Source organism: Coffea eugenioides, chromosome 5, assembly GCF_003713205.1.
Source record: "Coffea eugenioides isolate CCC68of chromosome 5, Ceug_1.0, whole genome shotgun sequence".
Classification (NCBI taxonomy): Eukaryota; Viridiplantae; Streptophyta; class Magnoliopsida; order Gentianales; family Rubiaceae; genus Coffea; species Coffea eugenioides.
The window spans coordinates 51,631,977-51,646,660 of record NC_040039.1 but is presented as its reverse complement, the minus strand read 5'-3'; the positions used below and the strand labels follow the sequence as shown (position 1 = coordinate 51,646,660).

General features: G+C 37.6%; 2 protein-coding genes across 2 annotated transcripts; one reads left to right on the top strand and one right to left on the bottom strand.

The window, feature by feature from the left end:
- Window positions 1–1,748: 1,748 nt before the first annotated feature.
- Window positions 1,749–4,032, bottom strand: LOC113770504 (release factor glutamine methyltransferase). Its single transcript, XM_027314975.1, has 2 exons — window positions 3,063–4,032; window positions 1,749–2,026 (listed from the first exon to the last, which is right to left on the bottom strand). Exons 1-2 carry the CDS (start codon window positions 4,005–4,007, stop codon window positions 1,892–1,894), a joined length of 1,080 nt encoding a protein of 359 aa, XP_027170776.1. The 5' UTR covers window positions 4,008–4,032; the 3' UTR covers window positions 1,749–1,891.
- A 6,268-nt stretch (window positions 4,033–10,300) lies between these two features.
- Window positions 10,301–14,004, top strand: LOC113770181 (probable protein phosphatase 2C 6). The gene is made up of 5 exons (XM_027314573.1): window positions 10,301–10,925; window positions 11,262–11,648; window positions 12,387–12,504; window positions 12,674–12,897; window positions 13,142–14,004. Exons 1-5 carry the CDS (start codon window positions 10,623–10,625, stop codon window positions 13,679–13,681), a joined length of 1,572 nt encoding a protein of 523 aa, XP_027170374.1. The 5' UTR covers window positions 10,301–10,622; the 3' UTR covers window positions 13,682–14,004.
- The last annotated feature ends 680 nt before the right edge of the window (window positions 14,005–14,684 follow it).

The following is a 14,684-nucleotide window of genomic DNA, read 5'->3' as shown; positions in this document are numbered from 1 at the left end:
ATTCTTACTGTCTGTGTAATGCTAATAGATTTGCATTTCTAAGCTTTTGCAATAAAATTTGTGCAGTGGTTTGCATCTTTGGCTATATATACTTTAAAAAAAAAAAAAAATTGCAATCTTTAAGTAACCTGTGTATTTCCTGGCTCTTGAAACAGCATAAGGATGAAGGCTTTGCTTCTTACAAGAACGTATATTTATATTCAAACAGGCAACACATAAAATGGAATGTAAAGGGCAAAAGTGATTGCAGAATTGCAGGCAGGAAAAGATCGCAGAGGCAGCATTCGTGGAGTGAATCCTTCTAAGCTTCTCAAGGGATGGAGCAAACGCCTAGGTTAAAGTTGAACAACTTGGTTTTACGTTAATCTCTTTACAAGACAATGGTACCCTTGGAATGCTGCCCATGCTTTAGCATATTAGCGCTTGTATCGTTGCGTGGTTTTAGTGATAGAAACGCTTAGAAGGGGTCTATCTGTGAATATTCATTCAGATGGTTTAGGTGACCGCCCGGCATCGATAGTTATTGAATAATCAGGCAAACTGGCAAAGGTCATACCTACCTGTACAAGTCTAGTTACCGCTAGTTGAGAGTTGTATTTGTTTCAGTCTGTCATCAATCCTCTATGGGGTATGGTGGCTAAAGTTGAATGGCGATCATCGATATCTCCGGAGTTTGTTTAACGAACGACTCCGCGTCCAACCAACAACAACCATCATCTAACTACAGCAATTCCATGCAAACCACTTGAATGCATGCTACGCTCTCAAATTCAAGATTAAACTGCTCGGACAATATTATTGTTATCCTATAGCGAATATGGTCATCTAACAAAAACGATTAACTGCCACGTACTGAATTTTCCAGACAACTAATTGAAGTCATAATCAAACTCCACATATGATTAGCATGCACGGGAACCCCTCTATATATTCTTGAACCCAATTGTCTTGCTACATCATCCATCAAAGTTGCATATATTGCATCCCTGAATAAGTTCTTCAAGGCTCCATTAGAAATACAAGCAACAATGGCAAGGATATACTCTTGCATTTTCGTGCTTGCTGTTTTGCTCTTCTCTGGCAGCCAAAGCTCCGAGGCTGCTCGTCAACTGCTGCAGACAACACCAGCAATTCCAGGTCTACCCGCTATACCATCACTTCCCACCATCCCAATACCAGGCTCAATTCCACCACTCCCATCCATCCCCAACCAACCTTCCATTCCAACAATCCCCGTTTCACTGCCACCGCTGCCTTCTTCAATCCCAAGTATTCTCCCAAAGACTCCTTCCATTCCCGGCTTCCCATTTCCATCTCCACCACCTTCAAAGTAAGCTGTGGCAAGAACATTTCATCCTGGTTGACGTGCAGAATTGCAGCACTCATTTGTTTTCGAAAAATATATTGCCGGAGAAAGAGTCACTTATATAGTTGTCCTTTACCTTTTGTTTGTGGGCAATAAACTTAGGTGGTTGTGCCCTGGTCCTATTAATCGTCTTTTATGTTTTCTCTGTGTTCTCTCGTCATTATGGTTCAGTGATGTCCATGATTTTATTGTGGTCTGCCATTGTACTGCCTTTTCTTCCTAATACATGCCTATGACAGTTTCATAATTTTAGCTTTATGCATTTTGATTCCTTTACATTTACCCGAAGTTATTCAACTTGTATACAACGAGTGCATTAAACTTGTCTAACTTTACATTTAAAACTGAGCATAACTTTACTTGGAGAACTAATGAGCCAAAGTGATTCCAAGTCAACTTCGAAATGAAATCATTAAATGGGTAGACGCTAAACATGGTCCTATTCACACGGATCAAAGTTATCTGAAGAGGCTTTCAATAAAAAGATCCTAGAAACTTATCACAGACAAGTGCTTGTATCAAAACTTATCCTGCTCTATAGCCAGTCACAAATCTCTTGATCCCCGCAAAATCTGATGCAACTTTAACATCACAGAATCTCCCTTCTGATTGACTTCCTATGCAGTCCACGAGAAAGTTGCTCTGTTTTTCTCCATTTGTCTGCAGAACAGCAACAAGGTTAAGGGTCAGCAACGAACAACATGACTGTTAAGTGTAGCAGACAAAAGTTCTGGACAAGACATGTGTACATCGTGTATCATTAGGATCCATACTGACTTGTATTCTCCACTCAAATAGTTTATTAGACAATGCCACAAGAGGAAACAGCATTCAGGAACTTCCAGACATGATAACCATCAAAATTATTTGTAAATTCTTTTCACTCTTTCATACTCCTCAGGTAAGGATACATTTCCTACTGCAGGTATTAAGTTGCGTCCGATATAAAAGTTCTTGAAACAGGTGTCTCACAGCAAGCCATGTTAGAGAAAACAAATCTGGAAATCAGAGCAGAGAAGCAACAAATGATAGTTCAAAGGATTGCAATAACCCCTTCAAAATGAGTCTGTCTTCCTGAAATTAGCAAGAGCATTGGATTCGTCATGAGTCTCAAATGAAAGTTATAAGAATCTGCATTTTCCATTCCAAAGGAGAAACCTCAAGACCTCGCACAGACATTGAGCACTCCATGATCCGAAATAAGCAAGCCCTTCTAGTTCTCATCCTGCCGCAGGTGCCTATAGGAAATCTAAGCCACATTCCTAACTGGTAACCAGGCATTTCAGGCAACTATGAGTTGCAACAAGATGAACCTATGCTAATTAACCACACCTACTTGTCTGAATGGATTCAATCCGCTAGAACATTTCTGTAGACCCATTAAAACACCTAACACAGATATATAACAACTATCTGTCTGAAAGACGTCAAAAAAAAAAAAAAAAGAGTTGTCCAGTAGCAATAAGTGGACGCATTCATGAGGCACACAGTAGTAAAAGAGAAGAATGCAACTAATAACTAGAAAGTCTGTTAAAGTGCATGTACAGGCAAACACAGACTAAGCACACGGAAAGAGAACTGGTAGACAAGTCAATGACCATGAGGCCTCTGCTCCGTACGAGTACAACAGGCAAGTGCAAAATTTGCTGATATCAGAGCATGGTAATTCTAAGACGCAAAGGATGAGAATTGGTACCTCAAAAGCGAAAAATCCACCAGGTCTTAGCATAGAAGTAGCGCCATTACATATATGGAGAAGGTCATTCATGCCATCAGCACCACCATCAAGCGCAAGTTTTGGTTCGTGTCTACCTACTTCAGCTTGTAGTCGTCCAATATCTTCACTGGGAATATATGGTGGATTACTAACAATTCCAGCAAATTTTCCTTCATCATCCTTCAGAGGTTCAAACCAAGATCCTTGCTTTATTGCAACTCTATCCTGCAAAGAGTACCTCTGCACATTATAAGAAGCAACTGCTACAGAAACAGGGCTTAAATCAGTGGCAATGACTCCTCCACAAGAACCCAAAATTCTCCCAATCCCAATCGCAAGCGCTCCGCTCCCGGTCCCCAAATCAGCCCACAACCCTTCCCTCAACACCTCATTCTCTTTTGTCACATCACTGACAAAGTCCACAATCAGCTCAGTCTCAGGCCTTGGAATCAAAACCCCTTCTTGAACACTCAAAACCAAATCCCTCCAATGCTCACACCCAACCAAATACTGGAATGGCCTTCTCCCCTCAATCCTTTGATTCCACAACATATAAAGATCATCCAAACATGCCCTCAATGGCACCACTAAGCTATCATCGCTATTATCCGATAGAAGTGTAATGGGGTCCTCGAGCGAATCCTCAATGAGCCAGTTGAGCTCCCTGTGCAAGAGGGCCGAGTCAGGGCCGTTGTCTAGGTCCAAAAATTTTGTCCCAACCGAGGAGGCCAAGCCTTTTGCCCAAAGATGCCATTTTTTGAGGTCTGATAAGGTGGCCCTGTAATCTGCTGGGTTGAGGAAGAGGGGAGTCTGAAGCCTAACCGGAGTGGGTGCAGATGAAATATTGGAAAACTTGAGGGGTTGATTTGGAAGACTGGGTTTCAATCTGGAGGACAGAGACGCCCGCACGGAGCTCACCCTCATCTTCTTCCGCTGCGCATAGGCGCACACGCACACCCGGTCATATTCAGCTCCAGCATCGAGTCTATGGGCGGTCGATAATTGGGCCAGCCCATACTTCATGAGACGCAACTATTGACATTGTACTTGGGCTTTCGTAGAGGCCCAATTATTGAACAGCAAATATCAACCTATGCAATAGCCAATATTTGTTGTACATTGGCAGTTAAAATAAAGAGAAAATGACATGTTTTATCCCTCACATTTCGTAAAAATATTCTTTTCGCCACTCACATTTAAAACGAAGCAAATTGGTTCTTCACATTTAAAAACCCAAACTTTTACATTATCGAAATAAACTCTCAATTGTGAATCAAACCATCTAACAACCCGGTTACAAATTTTGAGGATAGAATTGATAGATTACTTGCAAAAACATATTTCCAACAAATAAATTAAAATAATTAAAAAATCTTAATTAATACCTATTTGCTTCTTCAAAAGAACGAAATAGTGCTAAAGCTCTCAACTACTAAACCCTTAGTGCAACAAAACTGAGGAATATGTCTAAGGGTTTAGTGCTTGAGAGCTTTAGCACTATTTCGTTCTGACGAACATTTGTGTACATTGGCGGTTAAAATAAATTCCCAACATGTTGTATTTGCAGCAGCGCTAGCTAGTTTTTTCCGCCTCATCCTCGATCTCGATGCCGCTGCCATAATATAATCCTTTGTTGTTGGCTGTCTACTATAATAATTGCTCACTTCACTGAAAACGACGGTTACAAATATTCATCAAAATCCTTCTTAAGATTATTTCAACTGTTTAGTTTGCCTTTTACGTAGATTTTGTTAGGAGGTCGACCTCGGCCCGGTATTATAAGCTACATACCCAACTTCGACCTTATTAAATTACGGTTGACGTTAATTTTTGAGGCGTGGGAGCAACAGTGGACAGAAACATGAAAAAAAAAAAAAAATTTATTGCCCCAAATCATATCATAATTCGTCGGTTATTGATAGTTTTTTGTGGTTAAGAATAAAACTTGAGTAGGTCGATCACCACAAGCTTATTGATGCGGTGCTAGTATATTATTTCATGAAGATCTCAATAGTGTTTGTCAAATCTTTCTTGCCAGTTTTATACGATGACATTTCTCATCTAACTCTCAATGTAATTAGCCTGGTAATTAATTATACTACTATTATGGCATTTAAAATAGGGCCACAGCCACAGCCACAGCGCATGATGTAGCATGCGTCAACCAATTGAGAGCAAAATTGAAGAGAACCACGTCCACATGTTCATTGCTTCTACTATATACTATTATTTTTATTTTTATGTTTTGCAAATTCCCCTCATGCTTGTTAGTATGGAAAAATGTTCAAAATCTTCTTCACATTTTGCAAAATAACTTTTTTCGTCTCTCAATTTTAAAAGTGCACTTTTACATCCCTTACAATTCATATTGATCAAATTTGATCCCTATCTAGATTTCCGACTAGTTTTTTGTAGGAATTCATCACCTGCCTTGCACTTGATCATTTTTTAAGGAAAAAATTATCAAATCAAAATTTACATAATCTGATCTATAGTCCCTCATATTTCATAAAATAAATTTTTTTATCCCTCACATTTCACATTTCATAAAATGAAAATTTTTCATCTCTCATTGATCATGTATATGAATAACTTTTTTTTAAACTCATGTATATATCTATTTACTTTCACTTGAATAATACGAATAACATGTAATATATCTTTATTTGATTTCGTCTGAACGTACTGTTCAGGTGAAATTAAATACATATATATAGGAGTTTAAAAAAATTGTTAGTTTTTCACTCATGTTCATTTCTTTTTACTCAAAAATTGAAAATGAAGAAGACATTCAATCCTAAACATTATCAAGTATTTATATCAAATTAAATTTGGATAGAAAAAATTAACAAAAGAAAAGTATGACAAAGAGAAGTAAGTAATTGACACTTTCAAATTTTAAAACAATCACAAGGTAAGAAATTCAACTGTTGGTCTTAAAAGTGGCGAGTAAAAATTTCAAATTTAAACTGTAATTTGTTAGCATGACTATAGAATTCAAATTATGACCGATTAATTAGATGGCCTTATTACATAACTCAATAAATTAATTATTATCAAAAGAGAAATGTTACAAATATTGAATAGATTCACATGGTAAAATCAAATATATATATATATATATATGGGTTTAAAGCAAAATTATTAGATTTATACCTATGTATATATCTATTGAATAGCATATGCACAATTACAATTAGTCTATTTAGGTGAAATCAAATAGAAATATATTACATGCTATTCGTACTGTTCAGGTGATATCAAATAGATATATACATGGATTTTAAAAAAAAATATTTGTATTCATGGTCAATGAAAAAATTCATTTTGTGAAATGTGAAGGATTAAAAATTTTATTTTGTAAAATGTGAGGGACGAAACAATTCATTTTGTGAAATGTAAGGGATTATAGATCGAACTATATAAATTTTAATTTGACAATTTTACTTCTAAAAAATGGTCACATGTAAGGCATGTGATGAATTCCGACCAAAAACTAGTCGAAAATCCAGATAGGAATCAAATTTGATTAATGTAAATTTGTAAGAGATGTAAAAATAAATTTTTAAAAATGAAGGACAAAAAAAATTATTGAATAAAATATGAGCTACGTTTTAAACGATTTTACCTATTAGTATTATCTTATCATTTCTCTCCAATCAGCAACTAATGAATGGTCTTGAATCTCGACAACCTGCCACGGGACAAGGCACGGGTCGTTGGTTGCAAGCAACGAGTAACGACCCTATTTATTTATATATTGGCGGTCCTGGGAAAACCAATTAGAACTGGATTTGAAGTATTTTTAGCAAACTTCTTTGCACAAAATGGTGTGTTATGCACAGAATTAACGACGATAGAATCCTTGCATACTGGAGAAGGAGTTCTGGTGTTATATTTTTAAACAAGTGAGATTAAACCGGCAAAGTATCTAATTGTAATTGTGTACTTTAAAATATACTAAACTAATTGTAATCGTGTACTTTGATATAAACAAGGTATATTAACTGGAGCCCATCCTTTCACTCGCCTAGAAGAGCAACAACTTATACTGCTGTATAGAAATTGCGAATTCTTCAATGTCAGCTGAAAACAAAAAACATTTTGATATAATCACAGTTAAGACAAGTTTGAAGGTTGAGATACAGTAGCAGCTTATGTCCCGTGCGTTGTTTTTTTTTTTTTTTTTTTTTTTGTCGACACAGGGATGTCCGGATCAATCCTTACAGGATCCGACTAATCTCCTGCGACCCGAGCCCGGCACTCCAACCCGGGATCTGAAGGTCCCAAGAGAACGCTGTTATCATGTGGCTAAACCCGTTGGGACATGTCCGGTGCGTTGTTGTACTTTTTTTTTTTTTTACATTATTCTCTTTCCACCACGTTTCGGGTTTGTGGGGTTTCTATTTGAGAGTTTCTTGTCCGAAGAGATCATATTAAAAAAAAAAAAAAATCATTCCTAGAGAGTAATGAATATGGGTTTAGCTGAGCATTGGATTCCGTCGTTGTTTTCGGGTGGGGAAGTGTGGGATCTTGGATACAAGTGAGGTGGACGTTGGCGGATCATTTATTTTGACTCCCCACCCAGCTGTTTAGTTTTATATATTTGTCTTCGTCATTCAAATTACTATTCCAACTCCCAATTTCTCAACATCATCAACGTAGCCATTGTCTCTTTCTAGCGTCAAAGGATAACAAATAGATTTTTTCTTTTGTTCTTCTTGTTGTATAGGGAAGAGGGGGTGAAAGGGAAGTAGGAAGATTGATATCAAAATCAAATGCCCTTCTTGAACGAGGAACCACGATCTTAATTACAGTGCACGGAACATGAAATGCACCCAATTGACCCTAACTGGATAGTGCACACTACAAATGAGAAGTTGTATGGTCAGTTGTTCACATCTGTTTTTTTTAAAAAAAAAAAAAAAAAATTCTTTTTCGTACAAGTGTAGGGAAGGATATGATTTAAGAAGTAGAAAGGGGAAAAGGAAGTAATCCGTTGTCCACATGCTAATATTCATAGAATAAAATAATTCAGAGTATATTAGCGAGCGAGAAAAGATTAAGTGAAACCTTCAATTAAATTTTCGGATATAGAAGAACGGAACTAGTCTCCTTCTTGTCATATTACGGGTTTTGCCCTTTTTTTCTTTGAATACGAATGCCTAGTCTTGTCTATTCATTCTTCTTTGTAACAGAAAATTTTAATCTATTAAACACTCATGATTTATACACTATCGCAGTCGAATACCACTGGACATATATGTAACATTTGGATGAAATTCAAATTTAAATTAATTATCATGTATTCAACCGTGATAATATGTATACTATTAGTACATAGAAGATTATCTTACAAGGATTTTTTCCTTGAATAAATGAAGAAAAAGTGAATATTTAATATCATGCTAGTGAATTTGTTTGGATGAAAATTATTTTGTCAAAATTTATTTGCTTGCATCATCAACATATTTTTTAACTACTTTTTTACCTCGCATAAATCACATTAAAAAATTGATACGCTTTTTTTTTTTTTATAAAAAAAAATCATACTATCTAAGCACACTCGTTTAACTCTGGGTAAATCATTAATCACATCCCAAAGTTTAATGGTGCGTATTAATTTATTGCATGGTGGAAACGAAATTAAAGTGGTTAAATAAATAGAGGAACAAGTGGGGACACAAACAACAAAGGTGGTTGGGATCATTTACATCTTTTCCAACAAGAAGATGAAAAACAAACATCACCATTCACCACCTCACAAGTCACAACGACAAAACAAAGGCTAAAGCAACGGTTGACCCATGCAACCCCTCCTACTTCAATCTCCCCTTCATGCGCGGAAAGACTTTAGTCGCACAACAACGTAAATATTTATATATTATCACGTGTAGCCCCGCTGACCAGGGTCCCCCACTATAAATTACTAGTAGTACAATAAAGAAAGACGCAATAATAAAATTACAATTACATCCCTAAATTTAGTTCTTCTTTATAACTATGGGGATCCCTGTATGCACTAGCCTTTTTAATTGCAATTGCCACTTCTCAAACTTGGTATGGTATGCAGTGCATAAAATGTCATCATGAAATGAGCCCGAGTTCATTATATGACGTATGAAGAAGAGGAGGCCATTTTTATAACAGAAAACTTCAAGACAGTATATTAGTTATTGGTCCTTAGAGAGCAAGAAATGAATAAATTGAAGTTGAATTGAGCTAGAACATGCTCGTTCGTTCAAAATTTGGTTCAATCAATCAAACTAAGAGAAGACCAAATTTCAATGTAGGGTAACTTGTCAAGTTTAACTTAAACATTGCAGCTGTACATGGAAAAAACTAAACTTCATACTAAACATAGTGAATTGAGTCAAAAGGGAAAAGAGACTGAGTAGGTAAATCTCAAATAGAACCTTAAAAGTGGAGACCAATAGAAGAACGTCCCCCTCCTCCTCTTTAAAAAAAAAAAAAAAAAAATGCATATACACGCACATCGGATCAATTTACCTAGTTGACGTTGGTATAAATTAAAAATCATGCTAGTAATATTGTAGTGATAGGAAAGTCATCGTAATTGACTAGAAGCTCTGGGAACCACTGGATTTGGCTCAGTGGCCACCAAGTGGGACTTAAGTCCCTTTTTAAGCTGTAAGTGAAGGTTCAAATTTCACATGCAGTGAAAAAAATTCAAGGGTAGTGCTAGAGCACCCCTTTGATTTAGTAAGGTCTGTGTGCCTGCTAGTCCCTAATACATAGATTATATAACAGTTATCGTCTTAATAAAAAAAAAAAAAAAGACTAAAAGCTATGGGTGATCGGCGTAATTAATCCTTTTTATTTATATTACTAGTAATTACAAATCGAACTGCAGTAGTTCAAACTGTAAAGAAGATCAGAGACAGAACCACACGCGCCCCGCTCACCCACACACACGAGGACGAGGGGCCATCTCCATCTTCAAATCGACCAAAGCTACAGAGTACAGAGCATCCTAAATTCCTCAACAATTTTAATTCAAGTTCAACAATAAACACCACCCCGCTCTCACCGTTACCACTCCAATTACTCAACACACACTGACACACTATAACACGCCAAAAACAAAAATAAATCTGATTTGCAAAGCCAAAAAAAAAAAAAAAAGTCTTACTTTAGTAGTAGTAGTAGACTGACTACCAATGGCAAAATCCACACCTACTCAGCCCTCACCTTTTTTTTCTACTCAGCCCTCACCTGATCCTTGCAAATCCCACCTCCTCCTGCTCTCTCTCTCTCTCTCCCTCCCTCCCTCCCGCCCGCCTCCTCCTTTATCTATCTGGCATCCCCTGTAGCTCATCATTTTTCTTTCCCTTTTTTTTTTTTTATCCTTCTTTGATGACTAGATATTCCTCAATGTCAAATCTTTCAGGGTTTTCCAAACAGCTCTTATCACGCTTTATATGATCAATCAACAATAGAACTGCCCCTAAACAAAGGAGGCATATTTATACATATATGTACGTTTATTTTTTCGTTATTTAGAAGAGAAAAATAAAAATGGGAATTTGTTATTCATCAATCGGGAAAAAGAGTCGGGAGAGGGAGTGGAAGAGTAAGAATGATGATGCTGCCAAGATTGATTTGATGTTGAGGAAAGCTAACAGTGGGTCCACTGATTTCGTCTCTTTTATTAGCAAGATTAGTGGTGGTGGTGGTGGAGGAACTGCTTCGGCGGCGGAGGAGCGTGCCCTTCATCAGATTCCGGGGAGGTTATTTGCCAACGGTGCCAGCTCCGTCGCCAGCTTATACACCCAGCAAGGCAAGAAAGGGACCAATCAGGATGCCATGATCGTTTGGGAGGTCTGTTCCGGTCTTCTTCACTCCCATTCATCGCTGCCTTTAGCTTCTTTCCATCTCTTTTCCCATACCCAATGATTATGCTCCCACCCCATACATACATACATACATACATACATACATACAAAGAAGGAAACTTTATTTATTTATTCTAAGAGAGGAAACTTCATTCACGCATTGCGTTATAAATTGGTAGGAATTACATTTTCAGAGAGAGTTGTTGATGGGTTCTGGTTTTTATTATTGGTTTCTAGTTCAGAAACAGAGGTGTATTAATTATCATGATCGATTTTTTCTTGTCGGTCATTTTATGACTTGCTTGGAATGTTTCTGCAATAGAATTTTTGTTCGAAAACCGGCACGATCTTTTGCGGGGTATTTGATGGTCATGGTCCGTATGGACATGTGGTCGCGAGGAAAGTTAGGGACTGTCTACCCCTATTGCTGCGGAAGGAGTGGGAGTCTACTACTGCCAGCACTGCTGATCAAGGTTCTGGCAAGATCGAGAATGGAGACTCTACAGGAAGCACTCACTTTGATGAAATCTTGGATGATGAATGCTGTGAATTGCCAGATAATGAGGCTACTGAGAAATTCCCCGAAATTCATCAGCTGCTCAGGAAGTCCTTCTTAAAGGCTTTCAGGCTAATGGATAAGGAACTAAAGTTGCATCCCACAGTTGACTGTTTTTGCAGTGGAACAACTGCTGTTACCTTGGTAATGCAGGTAGTCCAAGTTCCCAGTTTTGATGTTCGTATCTGACTTTATTGACGAAGCGTTTGCTATATTGAATTGCTGAAGGAGAAACACATATGCCCTGTTTTGCATAATTGCTGAGATCCAATGTAATTTGGATAAACAGCCAAGTATGTATGTAAATAAGGCAGTGACAGGAAAAGGGTTAGAACCATTATTTTTGTATTTACAGGGCAAAATTAAGTTCTGTCTCTACTGGTTCAGTTCTTAATTAGACACAATATTGAAATTTGATTGTTTAAACATGTATTCAATAACTATGCACTACTTTTCCCTGACATGAGCCCCCTTACTTTTGCTTGTCATTGCATATGTTTTTTGACCTAAATCAATGTTCTTCCTCATGTGAGCTGGACCTTTGTCGAAGTCCAGGTTATATTTCTTTTCCTCATTCTTTTGGTCGAGGTGGATACAAGGCAGTTTGCAGCTAGTGAAATAACGTACATGATTATAGTGAATTTTGTGGGGTCAGTCAATCTAGCAATCTTATGCAATTTATCATTGCTTATTCCTCAGAGACTATCTTACTAAAAAATTGTTGTTCTGGGACTTACTTTCTTGCCCTCAAACTATATATTGCAAAAGGCATGACAAAGAGGCTGTAAAATTGTCTATTTCCCTTTATGACATGATATCTTTTCGGTGATTGCTTTTACAGTCTGTAAGAAACTCAGGCTAATCAAATACGTATTGCAATTTGATTCTTAGGGCCAAGATCTAGTACTCGGAAATGTTGGTGACTCAAGAGCAGTATTGGCTACCAGAGATAAAGACAACTCATTGATGGCTGTACAGTTAACTGTAGATTTGAAACCCAATCTTCCTAGTATCTCTCTCTCTCTCTCTCTCTCTCTCTCTCTCTCTCCATGTTAATTGAAGAATTTCACAAACATCAAGTTAATGTTGATGAAATTTAAGTCAAAACTTGTCGAGACTTGTTCCATAAACTTGGAAATTTCTGCAGACTTGAAATTTTGTCTTCCATTTTCAATCAGGAGAAGCTGCTAGGATCCAGAAATATAAAGGGAGAGTTTTCGCCCTGCAAGATGAGCCAGAGGTGGCCCGCGTATGGCTGCCCAATAGTGATTCACCTGGTTTGGCAATGGCAAGAGCTTTTGGAGATTTCTGTCTGAAGGATTTCGGTTTAATTTCTGTCCCGGATGTTTATTACCACCAGATAACTGAGAAGGATGAGTTTGTGGTTCTCGCCACTGATGGGGTACCTCTCTCTTATCGCCTTAAACTGAAAGGGAATTTGTTAACACCAAACTTACTGAACCTGTGAAGTTAGAATCTTAGAATTCTCTCTTTCTTGTTCATTGTTGTGTGGAATTTTGATTGGTTGCCTGGTTTTTTAAGGTTTCCCTTTATGTTTTTTTTTTCTTTTCCTTGTCTATTATCACTCAGTGCATCATGTTATTTATGGTGATAAACCCTTGTATCGGTAATTTGTTTTGATGAAGGTCTGGGATGTCCTTTCTAACAAGGAGGCTGTGGATGTTGTTGCTTCTGCCCCTAGTCATGCTACAGCAGCAAGAGCTCTTGTTGACTGTGCTACTAGAGCGTGGAGGCTCAAATACCCCACATCAAAGAATGATGACTGTGCTGTTGCCTGCCTTTTCCTCGAACATGTAGTTTCCTCTAATGCAGCTCAGGCACAAAATGGCTTGATAAAAGAACCTGAAGAGGAAGCAACAATATTAGCCGGCACTGGTGATTCAAGGATTTGTAATGTCACTGATGTTTCATCAGCATCTCAGGAAAATCCAATTGAAACTTCAAATGCCGTGGGAGAGATAGAGCAAATTGTCGAGTCGACAGAGGAAAAGCCTCCAGAAAAGAATCTAGGTCAGTCTAAAAGGAGCCTAGCTGAGTGCCTTTCGACTGCGGAGGATGAGGAATGGTCAGCCCTTGAAGGCATTACCAGGGTTAATAGTCTTCTCAGTCTTCCAAGGTTCTTGTCCATGGATAAGAGATCAGCCAGTTGGCGAAAGTGGTTATGAAATATCTCTCAGGTGTTTGATCAAAATGAAATGTTTCGGTGGCATGGTAATTCTATTGCAGCTAGTTTTATTCTATAGTACAAGGTACATGTGTGATCGGATAGGGGTAAGAGTACACCTTTTTGAGCAGCCAATGCAACTCAAATGTATCGTAAAAGATTGGATGGCTGGATCTCACGAGTTCAGGTTCCCAAAAAACTAGTGTGTTGTGTAATTGCTTTTTAGTGTTGAATTTACAGTGAATTGGTAGGAAATTTTTGTACTTAATGCTGATTTTTTTTTTTAGTTATTGCAGAAACAGTGTATATAATCTCTTTTCTGAAGACTTTTTTTTTTTTTTACATTTGACATCTTCAATCTTGCCCTCTATAGGTATGCAGTAAACTTTGCACTGCACGTGACGTGGTCAGTCCACGTTAAGACAATATTGGAACGAGATTGATTAATTTACTTCTCCTTTTGCCTCGCCTCTCACTTCTCCAAAGTTCCAACTTTGGATTAAATAGAATGCAAAAACAGTTGAGGATTAGATATCTGGCTCTCTCGTTCGTTTGCTACATATGAATTTGTGGCTTGAAGTAAATCCTTGTCCTCCGAATTAAGGTGTTTCAACAACTCCGAGTAGAAAGAAGGATGAATTGGGTGACACGGGAAAAAGAAGGGGGTGCAAGTGAGAGATTTTTATTTCGATACCTCCCACTTCAAGGGAAAAAAAAAATTAGGGATGGTATTGTGATTATTCCTTTGTACCGTGGTCTGCCCGAGATATAAGCTAGTAAAGAGGCCCAAAATCATTCTGACTCATCAAAGGGACTCGTTGTTGTGGACTTGTGGGGATTCATTTTTTTTTTTTTTGAGAGAATTGTGCACAATTTCAAGCCCTTGCAGTTGAAGGTCGGGAGTGGTAAAGACAGGTGTGTAATTATTCAGTGAAATAGTGCCAAGATCCAGCTTAGGACTATAAAATTTTAAGCCTTCTCTTGAACCGAAAGTTGATAAAAAA

What these genes read in the sequence shown, in the direction of transcription:
- LOC113770504 (XM_027314975.1), bottom strand. Translation starts at nt 4,007, where the DNA reads ATGAGGGTGAGCTCCGTGCGGGCGTCTCTGTCCTCCAGATTGAAACCC. An exon ending in GTGGATTTTTCGCTTTTGAG is followed by an intron (nt 2,027 to 3,062) that starts GTACCAATTCTC and finishes GCTGTTCTGCAG; the next exon opens with ACAAATGGAGAAAAACAGAG.
- LOC113770181 (XM_027314573.1), top strand. Translation starts at nt 10,623, where the DNA reads ATGGGAATTTGTTATTCATCAATCGGGAAAAAGAGTCGGGAGAGGGAG. An exon ending in CTGTTACCTTGGTAATGCAG is followed by an intron (nt 11,649 to 12,386) that starts GTAGTCCAAGTT and finishes TTTGATTCTTAG; the next exon opens with GGCCAAGATCTAGTACTCGG. An exon ending in TGGTTCTCGCCACTGATGGG is followed by an intron (nt 12,898 to 13,141) that starts GTACCTCTCTCT and finishes GTTTTGATGAAG; the next exon opens with GTCTGGGATGTCCTTTCTAA.